The sequence below is a fragment of the Phyllobates terribilis genome, unplaced genomic scaffold (genome assembly GCF_046119375.1).
Source record: "Phyllobates terribilis strain yellow unplaced genomic scaffold, ASM4611937v1 Scaffold_1__5_contigs__length_1240528914, whole genome shotgun sequence".
NCBI classification, from domain to species: domain Eukaryota; kingdom Metazoa; phylum Chordata; class Amphibia; order Anura; family Dendrobatidae; genus Phyllobates; species Phyllobates terribilis.
Genome location: NW_027362761.1, coordinates 158,880,482 through 158,898,079, shown reverse-complemented (window position 1 = coordinate 158,898,079; position 17,598 = coordinate 158,880,482). Strand labels below are relative to the sequence as shown.

Here is a 17,598-nt window from a genome sequence, read left to right as displayed (position 1 = left end):
TCAGCTTAGTCTTACCGTAGGGATAGCTTACCCCTTTCTTTCCTTAGTACTTAGTTGCAGATCATAACACCCAGCAGCGTTTCATCTTGAACTTCCTCAGGCCCTTAAGGTCCACAACGTGTTCCATAGGTCCTTATTCAAGACGTATGTGGAACCTCTTTAGCCCTCACTTCTACCACCGCCCCCAGTAATGGTTGATGGTAATCTAGAGTTCCAGATTTCGAGGATTGTAGATTCTTGTCTTCAACATTGTTCTCTGCAATACTTGGTGCACTAGAAGAGTTATGGTCCAGAGGAGAGGATGTGGGTTTCAGCATCAGAGGTGAACACTCCCAGGTTGGTTCATTTATTCCACACCTCTTATCCTGAGAAACCCGGTCCTTAGTGTCCGGGGGCCACTCGTAGAGGGGGGCAGTACTGTCACGGGTGTGTCAGAAGTGACATTCATCTTTATTAAAAAGTGCACCTGACTGTTATGTAGGTCTTCTGCTTCCCAGTCAAATGTGTACCATATTGTAATATGCATGCCTCTTAAATGGGCTGTCCAGGCTTGGGACAAAAGCCTGCAGTCAAACTGTGGCACTGCAAACTGCCAAATTGTGTCATGATTTCCAGTTTTCCCCATGCTACGGGCGGTCATCACATATATTACGTTATTTGCGTAATGGCGGTCATTTGCCAACTAGACTCATCTGGTTTCTCTCTTTTGAGAAGCTGTATGCATCTATTCGGCACATGATTGCAAGTATGGAAATTGCATATGTATGGTAATTGTTATAGTACACCGCATGCTGTAATGATTTGGCAGTCTGCAGACACATAAAGTTACTGCAACTTTTTGTCCCAAGCCTGGACAACCATTTAAATAAAAAAATATATATACATGTTTGGTATCTCATATATAAAAATGTACACGCATATAGTGAACAATATACATAAATCTTTATTAAAGAATACAAAAATCACAAAAATAACATGAAAAAGTGGTAAAAAGTGGCGCCACACACCCACCAAGCAGCTATTTAGGGAGATAGTCACATTGTGCTCTTAAACTAGGCAATCAATCACTTAGCTATATCTTAATACTAGCATCTTGAATCTCATGGAGAGCAGGGTAATAAAATATCTACAGACATAGATATCTACAAACATAGATAGAAAGCACATCTGGTACAAGTTCTTACCTCCTGTGGGTGGTGTAGCCTGCCCTGATGCACGTTTCGGCACTCTGCCTTCTTCTGGGGGTATGGTATGTTTGGTATCTCGTACTGACCTGGAGAATCATATTACCAGGTCATTTTTACCATGTAGTGAACATGGTAAATGAAAAAAACAAACAATTGTGGAATTTCACTATTTTTGCTATTTCACTTCACTTGGAATTTTTTTCTTGCTTACGTGGTAGAATGAATAGTGTACAACTTGTCTTACACAAAACAAGCCCCATACATATATGTGAATGGAAGAATGAAAAAGTTATGGCTCTTGAAAGAAAGGGAGGAAAAAATGAAAATGAAAAAACAGGGGTTAAAGCTTATGTGCACCAGGGTTGCCAAACTGACCTCAAATTCCAACACAGTCCAAGCATCTGTGATTTTTTTTTTAAGCTGAAGGAGCTTTTACATAATCTTATTCTAATTATCATCATTTTAAGTTCATAGTCATTGCTGTATTCATCAGTATTCTGATGTATCGACATATATCACTTATAATCTTTAGTTCATTCTTGTTGGTATTTTTTAGTGCTTTTTCAGGAGAGATCCAGGCCTGAAAAAGACCCTAAACCTGGAGATTTTCCTGCTTACATGCCAAGTGAACCCCACAGATATGGTGCAAATCTCGCCTAAACTTGTAGTAGTTTTTTAATTAATATAAGTATTAGTAGGGAATGTGTTCTGGAAGGCATTCAGAAGGGATGGATGACTTTAGCTTTCACGCTCATTAAAACATATCAAAGGGTTTTCTTTGAGTGCAACACGTGACCATCACAAGATTCCAACAAGACTAAGAGAGCAAAGTAGTATCTATGCCCAGAAACAAAGAACTTCACTAAGAGGTAAGAGCAATCCATTCTCTTGAAAATAACATTTTCATTTATTTGGTTATTTTACAGAAAAATTGAATTAGCGTCAGTTTCTTTTTATTTAGTCTGAAGTCATTTGAACCAAAGCAATCCCTGTCTATCTTAGACAATAACAATTTGCATTGCATGTCCCTAAAAATGTGCGGCTAAATTGATTTTGAAAACTTATTATTTTGATTTGCCATAAAATCTGCAGCCTTTGAAGCCTGTGCCACCGATCCATTCAGTAATCAATCAGTTACACTAAACTTCTGCGGCAGGTTTTCAGAATTAGGATTGTATTTCTAAAGTGCACATTATGAATTGTGAAGAACATTTTTAATCTTGTGTACAACACATTGTACACGACATTTCACATACTCCTTTATGTACATCTAGAAGCTATGCCTAAGGACTGAAAGAATATGGTGGAAGGAAGGATAGAATATTTCAGTTTGAGGGTATAGTTAGACGTTGTGGTTAAAGTGCTGTTACATCTTAATGATAAAAATGCATTTGACAAACTGCAAGAGTTTTTGCTGCTCATTTATTTTACATATGTCATCTGTGAAACCTTTTTCTGATGAGCTTTTAACTGCATCTAAACCGAAACATCTGAATATACATTTCTATTTCCTTCACACAGAGCTATATAGCACAATTTTTGGGGGGCTTGTAAAGAATTTTTGTTATCCTTTTTGTTATATTCTGATTTGCATTTTTTCTTCTTTTTTTTCTGTTCTGGTGAAAAGAGCTTGAGAAAAAAAAAGCACTATAACTAGTGCATGCTATGTTCACATGCAGCATTTTTCCAGTGTTTTTTTTTTTGCTGCTTTTTTTTTCTGCAGGCAAAACCTGTCCATTGGCAGAAAAGAAGTTGCTTCTAAAAAACTGATTTTGCTGCATTTTTACTGTTTTTTGGTGCATTTTTTGATGCGGATTATATGTGTCATTTGTCTATAGTACATGTTTAATAAAGTTAGATTTAGGCTAGGTTCCCACAATGAGCTTTTGTTGCATTTGTGACAGTGCGGATATTTGCTTACAGTTCCAGCAAAGTGGATGGAATTTATAGAAATCTCCTGCCCACTGTGCTTGTTTTTAATGCAGCATAAACTGACCTGTGGTGCGTGTTTCTGACCCGCAGCAAGTCAATTTCTCTTGTGTGTACGCTGAGTTTTCTGTGCTGAATTTTCCCCATAGACTTGCATTAGGTGTGGAAAATCCGCAGGTAAAAAAACTCACATATGTTTTAAGTGCACTTAAGCGGCAAAATGCATCAAAAACGCATGTAAACGCACCTAAGTAAATCAATAAAGTTTTGTCAAAACGAAATACCAGGTAGTTTCAAAAACAAAGTAGCTTTATTTAAAGCATGACACACCAAAAAGAGACAAAAATCGCAGCAACAAAAATGCAATAAAACCGCATGTTAAAAACCACGCACAAAAACGCAATAAAAAACACAAGTAACCTAATTTAAATAATAGGTGCAGAAATGGTGCTGAAATTCTGCAACATCAAAAGCTCAACAAAAGCTCATCGTGGGAACGTAGCAGCGTTTTGTACCCACGATCCGGACGTATCAGTGTTTTGGACGCAACATATTTTTGCTGCGTCCAAAACGCTGCGTTCTATTGAACGCAGGTAAATCCACATGTGTTCACTGAACCATGCGGATTTACCACATTCAATACATTCTAGTGGTCAAATTTCTGTTGCGACTCCATAAGAGAAATTGACATGCTATGGTCCTGAAAGCAGCACCGCATGTCAGTGTTCGCGGGTGATCCGCAGCCTCAGATGAACACATAGTGGACATGGGATTTCTAGAAATCCCATCCACTATACTGTAACATCTGGACGCTGCGGGTTTGACGCTGCATAAATACGCAGCGTCAAACCCACAGCATTTTCAGATTGTGGGCACATACCGTTATTCACCAAAAATGCAGCAAAAACACAAAAAAAACTTTTTACTTTGCTCAAAAAAGCTGAAAAAAACACATTTCAGAAATCTCAAGCACACATTTGCTTTTTTTTTCCTGACTGAATTTGAGAACTAGAGAATTTTTGATATCAGCAGCATGCCAATTCTTTCAGCTTTTTAGCACCATGTTTTCACGCATAGAAAGCAATGAGAAAAAACGCTGCCAAAAACACCATGGTGAATATAACTAACTTTATTAAACATGTACAGTAGACAAACGACACATGTAATCCACATGCAAAAAAACACAACCAAAAATGCTGAAAAATGGGCCAAGAGAGAAGGTTTTGGCTGCAGAAAAAAAACACAGCAAAAATGCTGCGTGTGAATTAATTAGAATTAAAAAAAAATAATGTAAAAGTATTAAAAAAATGCCAGACAAATGCACTGGTTGTAGTGAGTTCTATATTTCACTATTGATTTAGAGCTTACAACTGGTCACATTAATTTTTGTCAATTTGTAAAGAAAAGCTTAAAAAAGTGAAAAAAAAAAACTTGAAAAAAAGTGTAGATTTTCTAAAAAAATATATATAATGTATGTGCGAGAACCCTATGTAGTGTGTGTCAAGTGCAAAATTAACACATCTTAAAACAAATGCGTGATTTTTTCCTAAGGCTATGGCCAAAACCAGGTGAGGAAGAATCAGAGGAAAAGGATAATAGAAATACTGTGCTTTGCTGAAAGGGTTAACATAGGGCCAATGCTCTAATTGTACTAATTGGATGCCTGAGCTGCTATCTAGGGCTATTTAAGTGTGTTCTCCTGGAGGAATCACAGAAGAGAGTCAAGAGCTAAGTGATGATTTTAAACAATTCTGTTTTGCAGATCAGTAGAAGCTGGTTCTGTGAACCCTGGAGAATGCCCCGTCCTGGTTCATCTCGTACAGCGGGGGCATACAATGCCAGCAGAGGCCGGCCACACGTGGGGCTCAGTGCAGAGGAGTAAGTCTACTTGGTTTAGATGGAAATGGTCTGGAAGATCTATAGCTGCATGCGTATTAGTACATGAAACGTGTTTTATAAGGGGACACTTTATGGAGACTGTTTCATATTGCATTTCTGGTATTTAACTAGAAAACTATACTGATGGAAAGTCTAAAATAAAAATGGCTCTACCAGAAAGTGAACTTGTGCTTCAATTTCTGGTGTAATTTATAGTGAATTTCTCTGACCGTAAGACTTAACTTCCTATAAAGTCCCAACCGCAAAAGTTATGTAAGTGTTCCATAATTTCCCACTTATTACTAACAAACTGGGATTTTTCACGAGTGCGGTGAATCCTGACCGTGCATTCACAACAAGGGTGTTTGTTTTTTTTTTTTTTGTTTTTTTTTTTTTCTCTGCAGATCTCTGTTCAGAATGCTGAGCTCTGTGTAACCCCCCTCCCCCACCAAAAGGGGTTATACAGAACTCCTGAATATTTGAGGATTGCATGTCAGATTTATTAATCTTCTAGTGGTGCTCTGTAGCTGGAAAGTGACTTTATCAAAACTAATGCAGGCAGCTGAGTAAGTGATGCCTAGCTGGCATCATGTTCTGTCGCTACATCATGCTGCTGAGACTCCATTTAAAGCTACTTTATCCATTGCCTTGTTTCTTTTATACACTTTTTGCACTAGTAGTTAGTAATAAGAGATGCAATACTACATATAGCTGGTGATGGCAGCATTTTTATTGTCTTAAGGATGGAAGCCATAACGTGTTCATATTCTCGTTAAGATGCTTTGATATGGAATGCAAGTGTGATCAGTTCCCCCCTTCGTATTTGATAAGAGCTCGTATGCTGATATTAGACTTTATACATGTACTCTGTGTTGTCCTATACGCACCTTTAGTGTAGTCCATTGAATATTTCACAAGACTTATCATTCACTCTAGGGCTACGTTAACTCTCATTTTCAGTCTGTTGTCCGTGTGCACAGTGGGATGGACAATGACCATTAAAAAGCAATGTGCTAATGCACATGGGGAAACTGTTTTAGCACAAATCTATGGTATGTTGCAAAAAACAAATGCATGCGCTATTCAGTGGTGCAGACTAATGAATCAGTACAGACTAAATGTCTAAGAACTGATCAGTTTTGTTGGTGTAGCTGGAAGGTATGATCACATGGTGCTGATTAGCTACGGTATATAATTTTTTCTCTCTCCAATTTGTCCCTTGTGAATGTACCCTAACACTAGCATAAACATGTCAAGCATTATTTTCTTATACACAGAAGGCATTCTAGAAGTTTAATACATTAATCTATTTAGGATAAGTCCCCATGATGCATTTTTGACTTTCAGTACAAAAATGCAGCGTCTTACAGATCCAGCAAAGTGGATGGTAGTTAAAGAAAACTCATGGCCACCCCCCCCCCCCCCCAAGAAAGCTGCTTCATTCGAAACGCCATACTAAAAATCAAGAGCACTATAAAAACACAAGTGACTGAATTTTTTTAGTTAAGGGGTGCAGAGAATTTGTGGGATCAGACTCTCCAAATATTCAGTGTGGGAACATGCATTAAGGATAAGGAGTTCTAGTGGGGGTTGATATGCCATTGAACTCAACTAAATTGATTAAAGGGACCCTGCCAGCACAAAACTGTTCAAACCAAGTACAGGCACTCAGTGCTTCATGGTGGGGCCAATCGCTTATATACACCTTTTCACCTGCTTGGTTTTTATCTCCACCCTTCTCTATGAAGTCAGAGCTGTCAATCAAATAACAGGGGGTGGGGGGGTGGATAATGTGGAAAGTTGTATTTAAACAAAGTACAGTGGTAGGCTCTTGAAGTTATCCACTACTTTTCTGAATTGCCCCAATGTACACTACTCAAAAAAATAAAGGGAACACATCCTAGATCTGAATTAAATATTCTCTTTGAATACTTTGTTCTGTACAAAGTTGAATGTGCTGACAACAAAATCGCATGGAAATTTATTAACCAATGGAGGCCTGGATTTGGAGTCTCCCCCAAAATTAAAGTGTAGAAACACACTACAGGCTGATCCAACGTTGATGTAATGTCCTTAAAACGAGTCAAAATGAGGCTGTGTGTGTCCTCCATGTGCCTGTATGACCTCCCTACAACAACTGGGCATGCTCCTGATGAGCTTGCAGATGGTCTCCTGTGGGATCTCCTCCCAGACTTGGACTAAAGCATCCGCCAACTCCTGGACAGTCTGTGGTGTGACGTTGGTGGATGGAGCAAGACATTATGTCCCAGATGTGCTCAATCGGATTCAGGTCTGGGGAATGGGTGGGCCAGTCCATAGTTTCAGTTCCTGCAAGATGAAGGCATTGCTCATACACTCCAGCCACATGAGATCTGGCATTGTCCTGCATTAGGAGGAACCCAGGGCCAACCGCACCAGCATATGGTCTCACAAGGGGTCTGAGGATCTCATCTCGGTACCTAATGGCAGTCAGGCTACCTCTGGCAAGCACATGGAGGGCTGTGCGGCCCTCCACAGAAATGGCACCCCACACCATTACTGACCCACTGCCAAACCAGTCATGCTGAAGGATGTTGCAGATCGCTCTCCACGGCGTCTCCAGACTCTGTCACGTGTGCTCAGTGTGAACCTGCTTTCATCTGTGATGAGCACAGGGCGCCAGTGGAGACTTTGCCAATCCTGGTGTTCTGTAGCAAATGCCAAGCGTCCTGCACGGTGTTGGGCTGTGAGCACAACCCCCATCTGTGGACGTCTGGCCCTCATACCACCCTCATGGAGTCAGTTTCTAACAGTTTGTGCAGACACATGCACACTTGTGGCCTGCTGGAGGTCATCTTGCTGGGCTCTGGCAGTGCTCCTCCTGTTCCTCCTTGCACAAAGGCAGAGGTAGCGGTCCTGCTGCTGGGTTGTTGCCCTCTCCACATCTCCTGGTGTACTGGCCTGTCTCCTGGCAGCGCCTCCAGCCTCTGGACACTACGCTGACAGACACAGCAAACCTTCTTGCCACAGCTTGCATTGATGTGCCATTCTGGATGAGCTGCACTACCTGAGCAACTTCTGTGGGTTGTAGAGTCTGTCTCGTGCTACCACGAGTGTGAAAGCACAACCAACATTCAAAAGTGACCAAAACATCAGCCAGAAAGCACAGATGTGGTCCCCACCTGCAGAACCACTCCTTTTTATTGAGGGTGTCGGTGCGTTGTGCTATCACTGGCCGCTCACAAGCATCACGTGATTCCCCCCCCCCCCCCCCAGGGTTTCTTCCGTTGATGTCAAGTTCTGGCTTCACTTGACATCAGCGGATGTCAGAGCCGGGGTGTCACGTGATAGCACCGCTCACAGACAATATATAACGAAGGGTATTTACAAAAACTTATGGCTATATGCTAAATACATTAAGGCAATTCAAAAAAAAAAGTAGTGGACCACTCCTTAAACTACTGCAGCTCATTTTCCAAGCAGATTCTGCAGCATTACTAAATGCTTTATGGCTAACATTTGTTATAACTATTCTCAGGTTTTCCAGGCTGAAAACCCACAGCAGACTACTAGAGCACCAAAGTGTTATACCCACTCCTGTGACCTCCTCTCCATGCAAGCGCATCACCTTTTTTTGCCAGTAGTCACAATAAGGTCCCAGAAATCAGAGTGCTGATCTGCCTAGAAACTGTTACAATAGTCACTCAAGCTAGAATGAAGCAGATGAAGCCATTTTGGCTTCAATCTGTCCTGGCAGTGTTTAGTGCACAAGTGTGGTTGGCCTATATAGCGCCATCAGTGTGGGTGGAAACCCATGCAAAAGCACAGGGACTCCTTGCAGATGTTGTCCTTGGTGGGATTTGAACTCAGAACCCCAGTGCTGCAAAACAATGCTAACCACTGAGCCACTGTGCTGCCCATCACTCAATCTGCCTCACTACACAGAATGTTAACCTTCAGATTAAGGGCTCTTTCACATGTCCATATCTTTGGTACTAGTGGTGACAGTTTCCACACATACCAGAGACACTGACACACGCAGACCCATTCAAATGAATGGGTCTGTGCACACTTTGGTGTGCTTTAACAGACCGTGTCCATGTGCTCTACAGACAAGTTGTTTTTTTTTTGCGGATACGTGGTCCGCAAAATGTACCACACTGACATCTGTGTGACACATACTGGCACTTGGGAATCAGTGCTACAGTTGGCACTGTTCTCAAGTGCCAGGTGCTAAACACTGCACTCATCGTGGTTCTCTGCTGGTGCTGATCAGCACCAGCAAGGACAATGATGAGGGTAGTGTTCTCATGGTGTGTATGAAAAAACGCCCAAAGGATATTTTATTTTGTGTACATGATCAGTATTTGCTGCGGATTGAACATGGTGCACTTGCATTGTGCCCAATCCACAGTGGCCTGATGTACAGTAGCATAGTGGATGGGATTTCTACAAATCCCATGCGTCTTCGTACCCCTGTGGAAACTGACATGCAGCATGTCAAATTCTCCAGCGGTCCTGCATGCAGACTTTTCCCATAGTCCTAAACTCTATGGGGAAAGTCTGCATGTAGGGGGGGGGGAAAGCCTCTGTTCATTAGCATACTGAGCAGAAGCTGCCAGCAGTGTTGGGGGGGGGGGGGGGCCACAGGCAGTGAAACATCGTGTGCACATACCCTTATACTCATCTCTCCTAGGTGTCCCCTGCTGTAATCTGTGACGGCTGCTGCCAAGGAGCTGTGGAGAATGAGCCGCTCTGGGGCAGTGTCCTGTTACTCACTGAGCACAGCCCCGGAGCCACTCACTCTCCTCGGCAGCAGTGGTCGCATAGATACAGCGAGGGATACCTAGAGGTGAGTAAGGATTTTATTTTTACACAGGTGGACACTGCAGGATCAGACTGTACTACCCTCATCATAGTCCCTGCTGATCACAGTGCTGGCTGTGAACCATTATGACAGCAGTGTTCAGCACCTGGTGCTTGGGAACAGCGCTACCTGTAGCACTGATTCCCAGGCACCTGTCCATGTGATCCTGATGCAGCACATGGTTGCCACATGTGTGACACTCGGACACACGGATACTGGAGATATGTGGATGTGTGAAACCGGCCTTGGAATTTTTTTTTTTTTCATGTGACAGGTTACTTGAGGTCAAAATTGGCTCTCTAAAATATACATTTTTATTGTGGTGCACAAGGATAGCATTTACAAAAGTTTAACTGTAAATTTTAAATATATAAATTGTAAATGCATAAGATATCTTGGCTGGGTTTAGGTAGCGAAGTGGCAAAAGTAAAGTGCATGTGCATTGCATGAAACAAATCAAAATTTCATACCGCAGAACATTCCTGGGTCCCTGCAATGACTTTACTCCCAAAGCTTGTTTTGGCGATTCCTTCCTCTGGGGGTCAGAGTTCTGAGTTTGCACCTGTTACTCAGTCATATAAATGTGTAATATCTCTCTAAATTGTCATAATTTTGTGCATTTTTCTTTTCGTTTGGATTATAGAAAAAAAACTTCAGAACATTGCATAAATTAGGTTTCCTTGCACTAATGTCTAAAATCTGGATCTGCTTGTAAAATGTAGATATGGTCAGTGTGATTCTATAATTTCATGTCTAGAAAATCCAATTTTACACCAGCTACAAATATATAACCATTTTGTAATGTTTATGGATTAAGCAAACAGGGAACCAAAATGGATCAAGTCTTTTGATGAGCTGCAGACTGGGTTTAATATGTTGTAAAATGTAAGGACAATACCACCACATGAGTCTCGTGGACTAGTTTTAGAAATTCTGGATGTGTAAGTTATAGCTTATATTTTTTTACAAAACCTGCACATCTAGTGTACCTCTAGGTTCTGATATGAATATCCAGCTGTCAGCCACCACACTGTATTTGCATTTCTGTGGGACTGAGTGCTTTCCAAAGCACCGTGAAATCAATTGGTCCATAGTATCTTTTATAAAACTTTTGAAATGTTCTTGCCATTATATTTTCTAGGACTACTGGAATTGCAATTCTTGCTATTATAGCTGCCCTTGTTTTGATCATTGGCTGCTGGTATTTCAAGAGAAGAAATGGCTACAAAATGCTTAAGGTAAGAATTGCATAATTTATGATTTTTATTTTTTTTTTCTAACATTTTGGCTAAAATGTGTGTAATAGACATGCACAACTTCGGGGGGAAAAAAACTAGGCTAGGGACTGCCTAACAAAGAATCACTAACTCCATTTGTTATAAAAAAAAAAAAAAAAAAAGTACAGAATTTCACTCTTGGTGCAGTCTTTCACCTTTGTTACGGACCTCTTTGCACGTCAGTAATCCTAATAGCCCAGATCCATAGTCTTTCAGCTATACTTCGTGCAAGACAAAATTAAGACTTGGAACTGATGCTCCTTTATGGCTTACTGGAAGGAAGGTAGAGACTCCTATGAAGAATTTAATAGGGGGGGGGGGCATAACTTTAAGTGGACTGGATGTCTGTCTTTTAAAGTGTACCCATCACATCCCTGCAGTTGCTCTGTTTAGACAGCCACACATTAAACTTTTCTTAAAATGAACAGTTGCTCAAACTGTAGGCCACCTGAATTAGAGCTTTTCACAGAAAATGATTTAAAGATGGCATAGCAAGAGCCTCTAGCAGCACAGAGAATCAGATTGCAGGTTTAACTGAGCAAAGTTTAGTATGGCCATCTGAGCCTTGCCTGAAACTAAGGCTGGAGTCGCACAAAGCTTATAACACAGCCAACTGCTATGCGATAAAACATTGCATAGCCCTCTGCCCGCTGTTATACTATGGGGGCAGTGCGGATCTGCAATTGTTCTCTAATGTCAAATCGGAATGAGAAAAATTGCAGCATGGTGTGATTGGTAGTGAGACTCCACTCATATGCACCCATACAAGTCTATGGGTGTGTGGAACATCGGACTGCACTTGCATGTCACCCGAGACAGACAATGGAGAAATTTACTTTCTGTCTCCTCCACAGCTGTGCTCAGATTCCCCCCCCCAGGATCATGGCACTGACACTTGGCTCACGCTTGCAGCAGAACAGGAGCTGAGGGTCATCAGCATATCGGATCCAATGTTCTTGCATCAGATGCTATATGCTTGGTCACCAGAAGATGACATGTGGACTCTGTTAAGAGTCCTTAAATGGTTGTAGAGTTCCATAGTATTGCCCCTCAACGACATCTGCGCCTCTTGTGCAGTTCAGTAGTGGGTGTATAGAGCGGGCTCATGGGGGGTGAACCTGCCCCATATTCGGCATATAATGGCTGGGACACACAGCCTATACCTGTCTCTAACACCCACAGGTGTAGCAGAGCTCTGCCTGTGACTGACCTGTCAAACTGATGGTGGCATGAACACTGAGCCAGCATGGGGGCACATCATTCTATGTTCCCTCATGACTCTCTTGCAAGGCACCAATGGGTTGCTATGACAGCAGGGAGTTTATTGAAGACCTCTGCCTTTAATCATGGAACTCCTTTGAAACACAGCCTGTAGCTGGGCTTCAATAAAAATCTTTTTTTTTTTTTTTTTTACTATATGCAGCAATAGTGTGGCAAAAAATCAGATGATCGTGTAGGTTCAAGTCAACAAAGGGGATTAATACAGTAAAGTGAAAAAAAGCTTAACTAGTCACACGCCCCCCCCAATGTGGTTTCAGTGTTCATAAGTCCAATCTAATCAAAATATAAAAAAATTCAAAACTTTTTTTTTTTTTTCTTAAATGCTACATACAGACCTTGATATTTATCACCTATCCAGAAGGCATCCTGTTGAGTGCTGTTTAAACTTCTCCAAGCCTCAGGAAAAGGGCTGAGCATGTGCACCTCCACTTAATTCTGGACAGAGGTGTGTAGGGTCCCAGAGGTTGGACCTCCAATAGTCAGCAAATTAACCCTTATCTTATGGCTGGATGGATAATCTCTTCTCTCCCAGATGTACACTTTTGAGAAAATCTTGTATAGCCAACTTGGTGTCAGTGTTTTTATTTTTGTTCTGTTTAGACCCACCACTTTAGTCCAGCTGCAATCAGATCTATGATGGGTGCATCCCGAGAAACTGGAGAATGTAAAGTGCCTTTACAGGATTACAACACTCTGAACAATGTGGTAACTTTTTAGTTTCTATAACTACCCCCTCTTTATTTATTTTTTTTTCCCTTCTGCAGCTCATAGCTCTGCTGTATTGCAACCCTGTCTGCCTGTGAGATGGAAGCCAAAGCACTGAAGACACCTGCAGACTTCAGTCTTAGGCCACAACCCTACTTTCATAAGCCAAAATCAGGAGTGGGTGAGAAATGCAGAATTGGTGACTTGTTTCTATTATACCTCTTCTGATTGTTCCTCATCTGGTTTTGGCTCCCACTCCTGAGAAATACTGATAGTGGGGCCGTAGCCTTATAGTAACAGTTCTGCGATGAGATTGGGAGAGTAGCCTTCTATTTTGTATGTGTGTTTTCATTATTTAATGAGCAAAAAAGCCAGAACTACATTTTTGGCCAACAGTGCAGTAAGAGGTGATCCAAACATCAGCCCCGGAAGATGAGAACACTACTGGTCTCAAAATGGCAACATAAGCAGTTTGTTCTTCCCTGCCACCACTTGTATAACAAACCTATATACTTGGTATCTGCATACTTGTACTGACCTGGTGAATCATATTGGATGGTCACTTCTATCATATAGTAAGCATGGTATATAAAATGTGGAATTATTTTTTTGCAATTTCAACATGCCTAAAACTTGTTTCCCACTTTCCAGTGCATCATATGATAAAATGGTGTCATTCAAAAGTACAAGTTGTCCCACAAGCACCATCATACAGCTATGGGGATGAAAGAATAAAATTAATGGCTTTAAATAAGGGAAGGGAAATTGCAAGGTCAAGATAAAAGGCCTGATGAATCAAAACTGAAGTCGTTCATTCTTGATTCATGAACAGGCATAGGTCTGTTCATGAATCCCGAGCACCGAACGAGTGGCATACACCTGTGCGCCTTGCCACAAGTCATATTCAAGTCCCTGCTGGAGTAAAATCTGGTGTAGTTGACACCGATTCTCATCATGAATTCAACCAATGGCGGTTGCCACAACCCAGCTCCACCCACCTGATCAGAGCTGGGCAAAAATGCTATGAACACTGTCAGTTTTTGTGTAACTGGAGGCTGTAATATCTTTTCAAGGCTTTACATCAGACTATTGGCATAAATGCTTTGAATCGGGCTCAAAATATTTTACCTTGAGTGGTCTGTTCTGTTCAACCACTGACTCGAGTGATGTAACTAAATTGCTTTTTTTTTTTTTTTTTTTTCTTCCACTTCACGATAGGTACCTGGTGCACCACCTGCATATGAGAAAATTGTTGGAGAGACTCAGCCACCACCTTATACTCCATGAAATGAGCACAGGCAAAAATACTCATCTGGTTCATGGCCACCATAAGTCATATATATATGTATCTGAAATTTGTATAAACTAAAATATTGTTAAAATGTAAGACTAGAAAACCTACCATAATTCTAGCTTTGGGTGTATTGGTGTAAGGGTCTTTAAATGCTAGTAAAGTAATTTTTGCCAAATAACCACCATGTTTCTTCACTATATGTAAAGTGTTTCTTGCTGTCAATCATTGTATAACCTCTATGCTGTAGGTCCACAAGTAATTGTTGATGGCAGGCGGGAGATCAAAGGTATCATAATGACTAGTGGTGGTTGAGCATTAAAATGCTCAAGTGCTTGGTACTTGAATAGAGAAGGTCTGATGCTTGGATGGGCTGGACTTGAGTAACGAGTTTAATGGAAATCAATGGGTAAACTCAAGCATTTTTCTTGAAGACCTGAACAGGTGCCAGGGGGGTTTACAGGGGGAAAAAGTCATGGAGCATTCTTTCCTGTATAATGATGTGTGTGGGGCAAAAAGCCTCCCCAACCCCTAAATAACCAGGCTATCTTGAACCATATTTCCCTGTTGCCTATGACTACAGTAGTTTACATAGTAGCCAGGGAAAATAAAACTACTAGTGATGAGCGATCACTAAAATGCTTGAGTACTTGATCTGAGCAGCAAGCCCAATGTAAGTCTATTCTGGGAAAGGAAGTTGTTTCTGCGCTCTCTGGCGTCACAACAAACCACTAGTATGGATAAAAATGTAGGTTTGTCTACGTGTTTCAGAGACCACCGACTCCTTCCTCAGGACAACATACATTATGTATGGTTGTCCTGAGGAAGGAGTTGTTGGACTCAAACACGTAGACTAACCTACATTTTTATCCATACTAGTGGTTTGTTACGCCAGAGATGCTGGGAAAGGAAGTGGTTTCTGCGCTCACTGCAGCTTCCTATGGATATGTCAGAATTTGGAGTCCATGCTTTATAGGTGTTGTGTCCCACACAAGCCTACTAGGTGAGAAGTTTTTAATACTTTTATGTAACATTTATTAATTGGATAAGACCCTATTGCGCTCCTGCATTTTTCCATAGCACTGTAAGTCTATGGGAAACTCTAGCATTTTCCTAGTGCCCCTCCCCCAGAGGTCTGCAGGGGGGCCCAGAAATTGCTAAAATTGGTGGGGAACAGTGGTGAAATGGCATGGGGAAGACCCCTGGAAGCATCTGACTCCCAGTTCACTGCTGTCAACAATGTTAGAGTATTATGCCACTTTTACAGACTCTCAATAAAATATACAAAAACTAAACCAAAATGGATTTTCCTGAGAATGTTAAGGAACAGCCTTCCAGGGCAATGACTTGTATATAAAATAGCCCAAGGTGTGGAGGAGCATTTTTGCCTTTGGTCATACATAGAAATTTTGCACTCTTGCATTGCTTTCACTGGTAAAAGTAATTTTAACATTTTACTATGTTCTGGCCATGTGGTGTGTGTGTGTGTGTGTGACATGATCTGACACATCCATGCAGTGCTGAGAAGACCTGGGAACAGCATGGGGAAGACCACCTGGAAGCATCTGCCTCCCAGGTCACTGCCTAAAACTGGTCATCAGACATTATCTTATTACTGTGGTAATGCAGACATTTTGGGCAACATGACAAATATTAAACTCTATTTAAAATGGGCAAGGTGTGTGGCAAGGGACGGGGAAGTGATGGTAATAGTTTCATAGTGCACACCGAAGCTGTGGGCAAGATCTGCTGAGGGAGCACAACAAACACCCACATGTCAAACTACCTTCCTGTCATAATTTCCAGTGTGAAAAGGTTGTTGGCTAGATAGCAGATAATGCTTCCAGTCAGTTTGCCACCACCCTGTCTTCCACACGGTTCAGTCTCGGTAGCCGTGAGTCTGGACCTCATTATTAGCACCATTTATTCCATGGCGCTTTACATGTGAAGGTTATACATCGTGAAAACAATTACAATAATCTTGAACAATGTGACAGCGTCTGGTAGAGGAGCAGACCCTGCCTGTGAGGGCTCAGTCTACAAGGGATGGGTGATGAATGATACAGTAGGTGAGACTAGAGCTGGTCATGCAGCAAGGGTTACTGCAGGTTGTATGCTTGTCAGAGGTGGGTTTTCAGGTGCCTTTTGAAGGTTTCAACAGTAGGTGAGAGTCAAAGGTTGGGGTAGGGAAATCTTGTATGCGATTGTGGGAATAAGGGTAGAGAAGGAGATATCGTGAGAATTGGAGGTTGTGTACAGGTAAGTATGGGGAGACTGGCTCACAGATGTATGGAGGAGACAGGTTATGCATGGCTTTGCATGCCAAGGTTAGGGTTTTGAACTGGAGTTTCTGGGCAATGGGGGGCCAGAGAAGGGATTGACAGAGGAGAGGCCAGGGAATAGCAAGGGGACAGGTGAAGTGGTAGGGCAACAGTTTAGGATAGGTTGGATGGGTTTTAGAAGGGAGCCCACAGAGCAGGAGGTTGCAGTTGTCAAAGGGAGATTAGGACATGCACTATGGTTTTTGCAGATTCGTGGTTGAGGAATGTGCGGCATCTTCCTCACCCTGATACTCCTTCCTCCCACTGTTTCGAGTGCCCAGAGACAACTGATCCCACACTTGGTCACTCCAAAGAGCGGTTTTGTTTCTTTCCATTTAGTTTCTTGCCTCTTGTTCAGAAGTGGAAAGAGCTTGGATGTGGTTTGAAGGAGAGATTAGAGTCCAGGGTTACCCCCAAGAGCTATTCACTTTTCCATCTATAGATTTGGGCCTCTTGCTCAGCCAGCTTCAAACAGGGCAACAGAAGATCACATGTAGCGATGCCCAAATATTTCAGCAACCGTGGTCACCTGAAGGTGACGGTGGGAAAGTGCAATTACTGTTGCTAGATGTGGATGATGACACAATGGACAGTGTCAGGAGGAGGACCAGGCTGTGGAAGTGTAAGACAAGGTGGTAGACTATGCACACCAAGCCTCCGTTCATGATGGAGGTGAAAAAATGCCTCCCACCCTGCACCTGTCGATGCACTCTTGCAACCATCACCGCCCACGTCCTTGTCCCAGTGCAGTGTTCAGTTGTCCTTACCCCAGTAATTGGAAAGCAAGCACAAATGTGCAGCTAACCACCCACAGGCCACACTACTAAACTGCCACATTTCTTGACTGCTTGCACTAGAAATTTAGCACTTTAAGTTTGTGGAG

The 17,598-nt window shown here is 41.9% G+C and overlaps 1 protein-coding gene across 2 annotated transcripts; it reads left to right on the top strand.

The window, feature by feature from the left end:
* Window positions 1-1,931: 1,931 nt before the first annotated feature.
* MLANA (melan-A) lies at window positions 1,932-14,630 on the top strand. 2 transcript variants are annotated; one of them, XM_073652422.1, is made up of 5 exons: window positions 1,932-2,056; window positions 4,879-4,994; window positions 10,982-11,078; window positions 12,999-13,103; window positions 14,322-14,630. In XM_073652422.1, exons 2-5 carry the CDS (start codon window positions 4,912-4,914, stop codon window positions 14,388-14,390), a joined length of 354 nt encoding a protein of 117 aa, XP_073508523.1. In that variant the 5' UTR covers window positions 1,932-2,056; window positions 4,879-4,911; the 3' UTR covers window positions 14,391-14,630. The 2 variants fall into 2 exon arrangements, with proteins under 2 accessions (XP_073508523.1, XP_073508512.1); XM_073652411.1 differs by lacking the exon at window positions 1,932-2,056 and having other exon boundaries at window positions 4,852-4,994.
* Window positions 14,631-17,598: the final 2,968 nt, after the last annotated feature.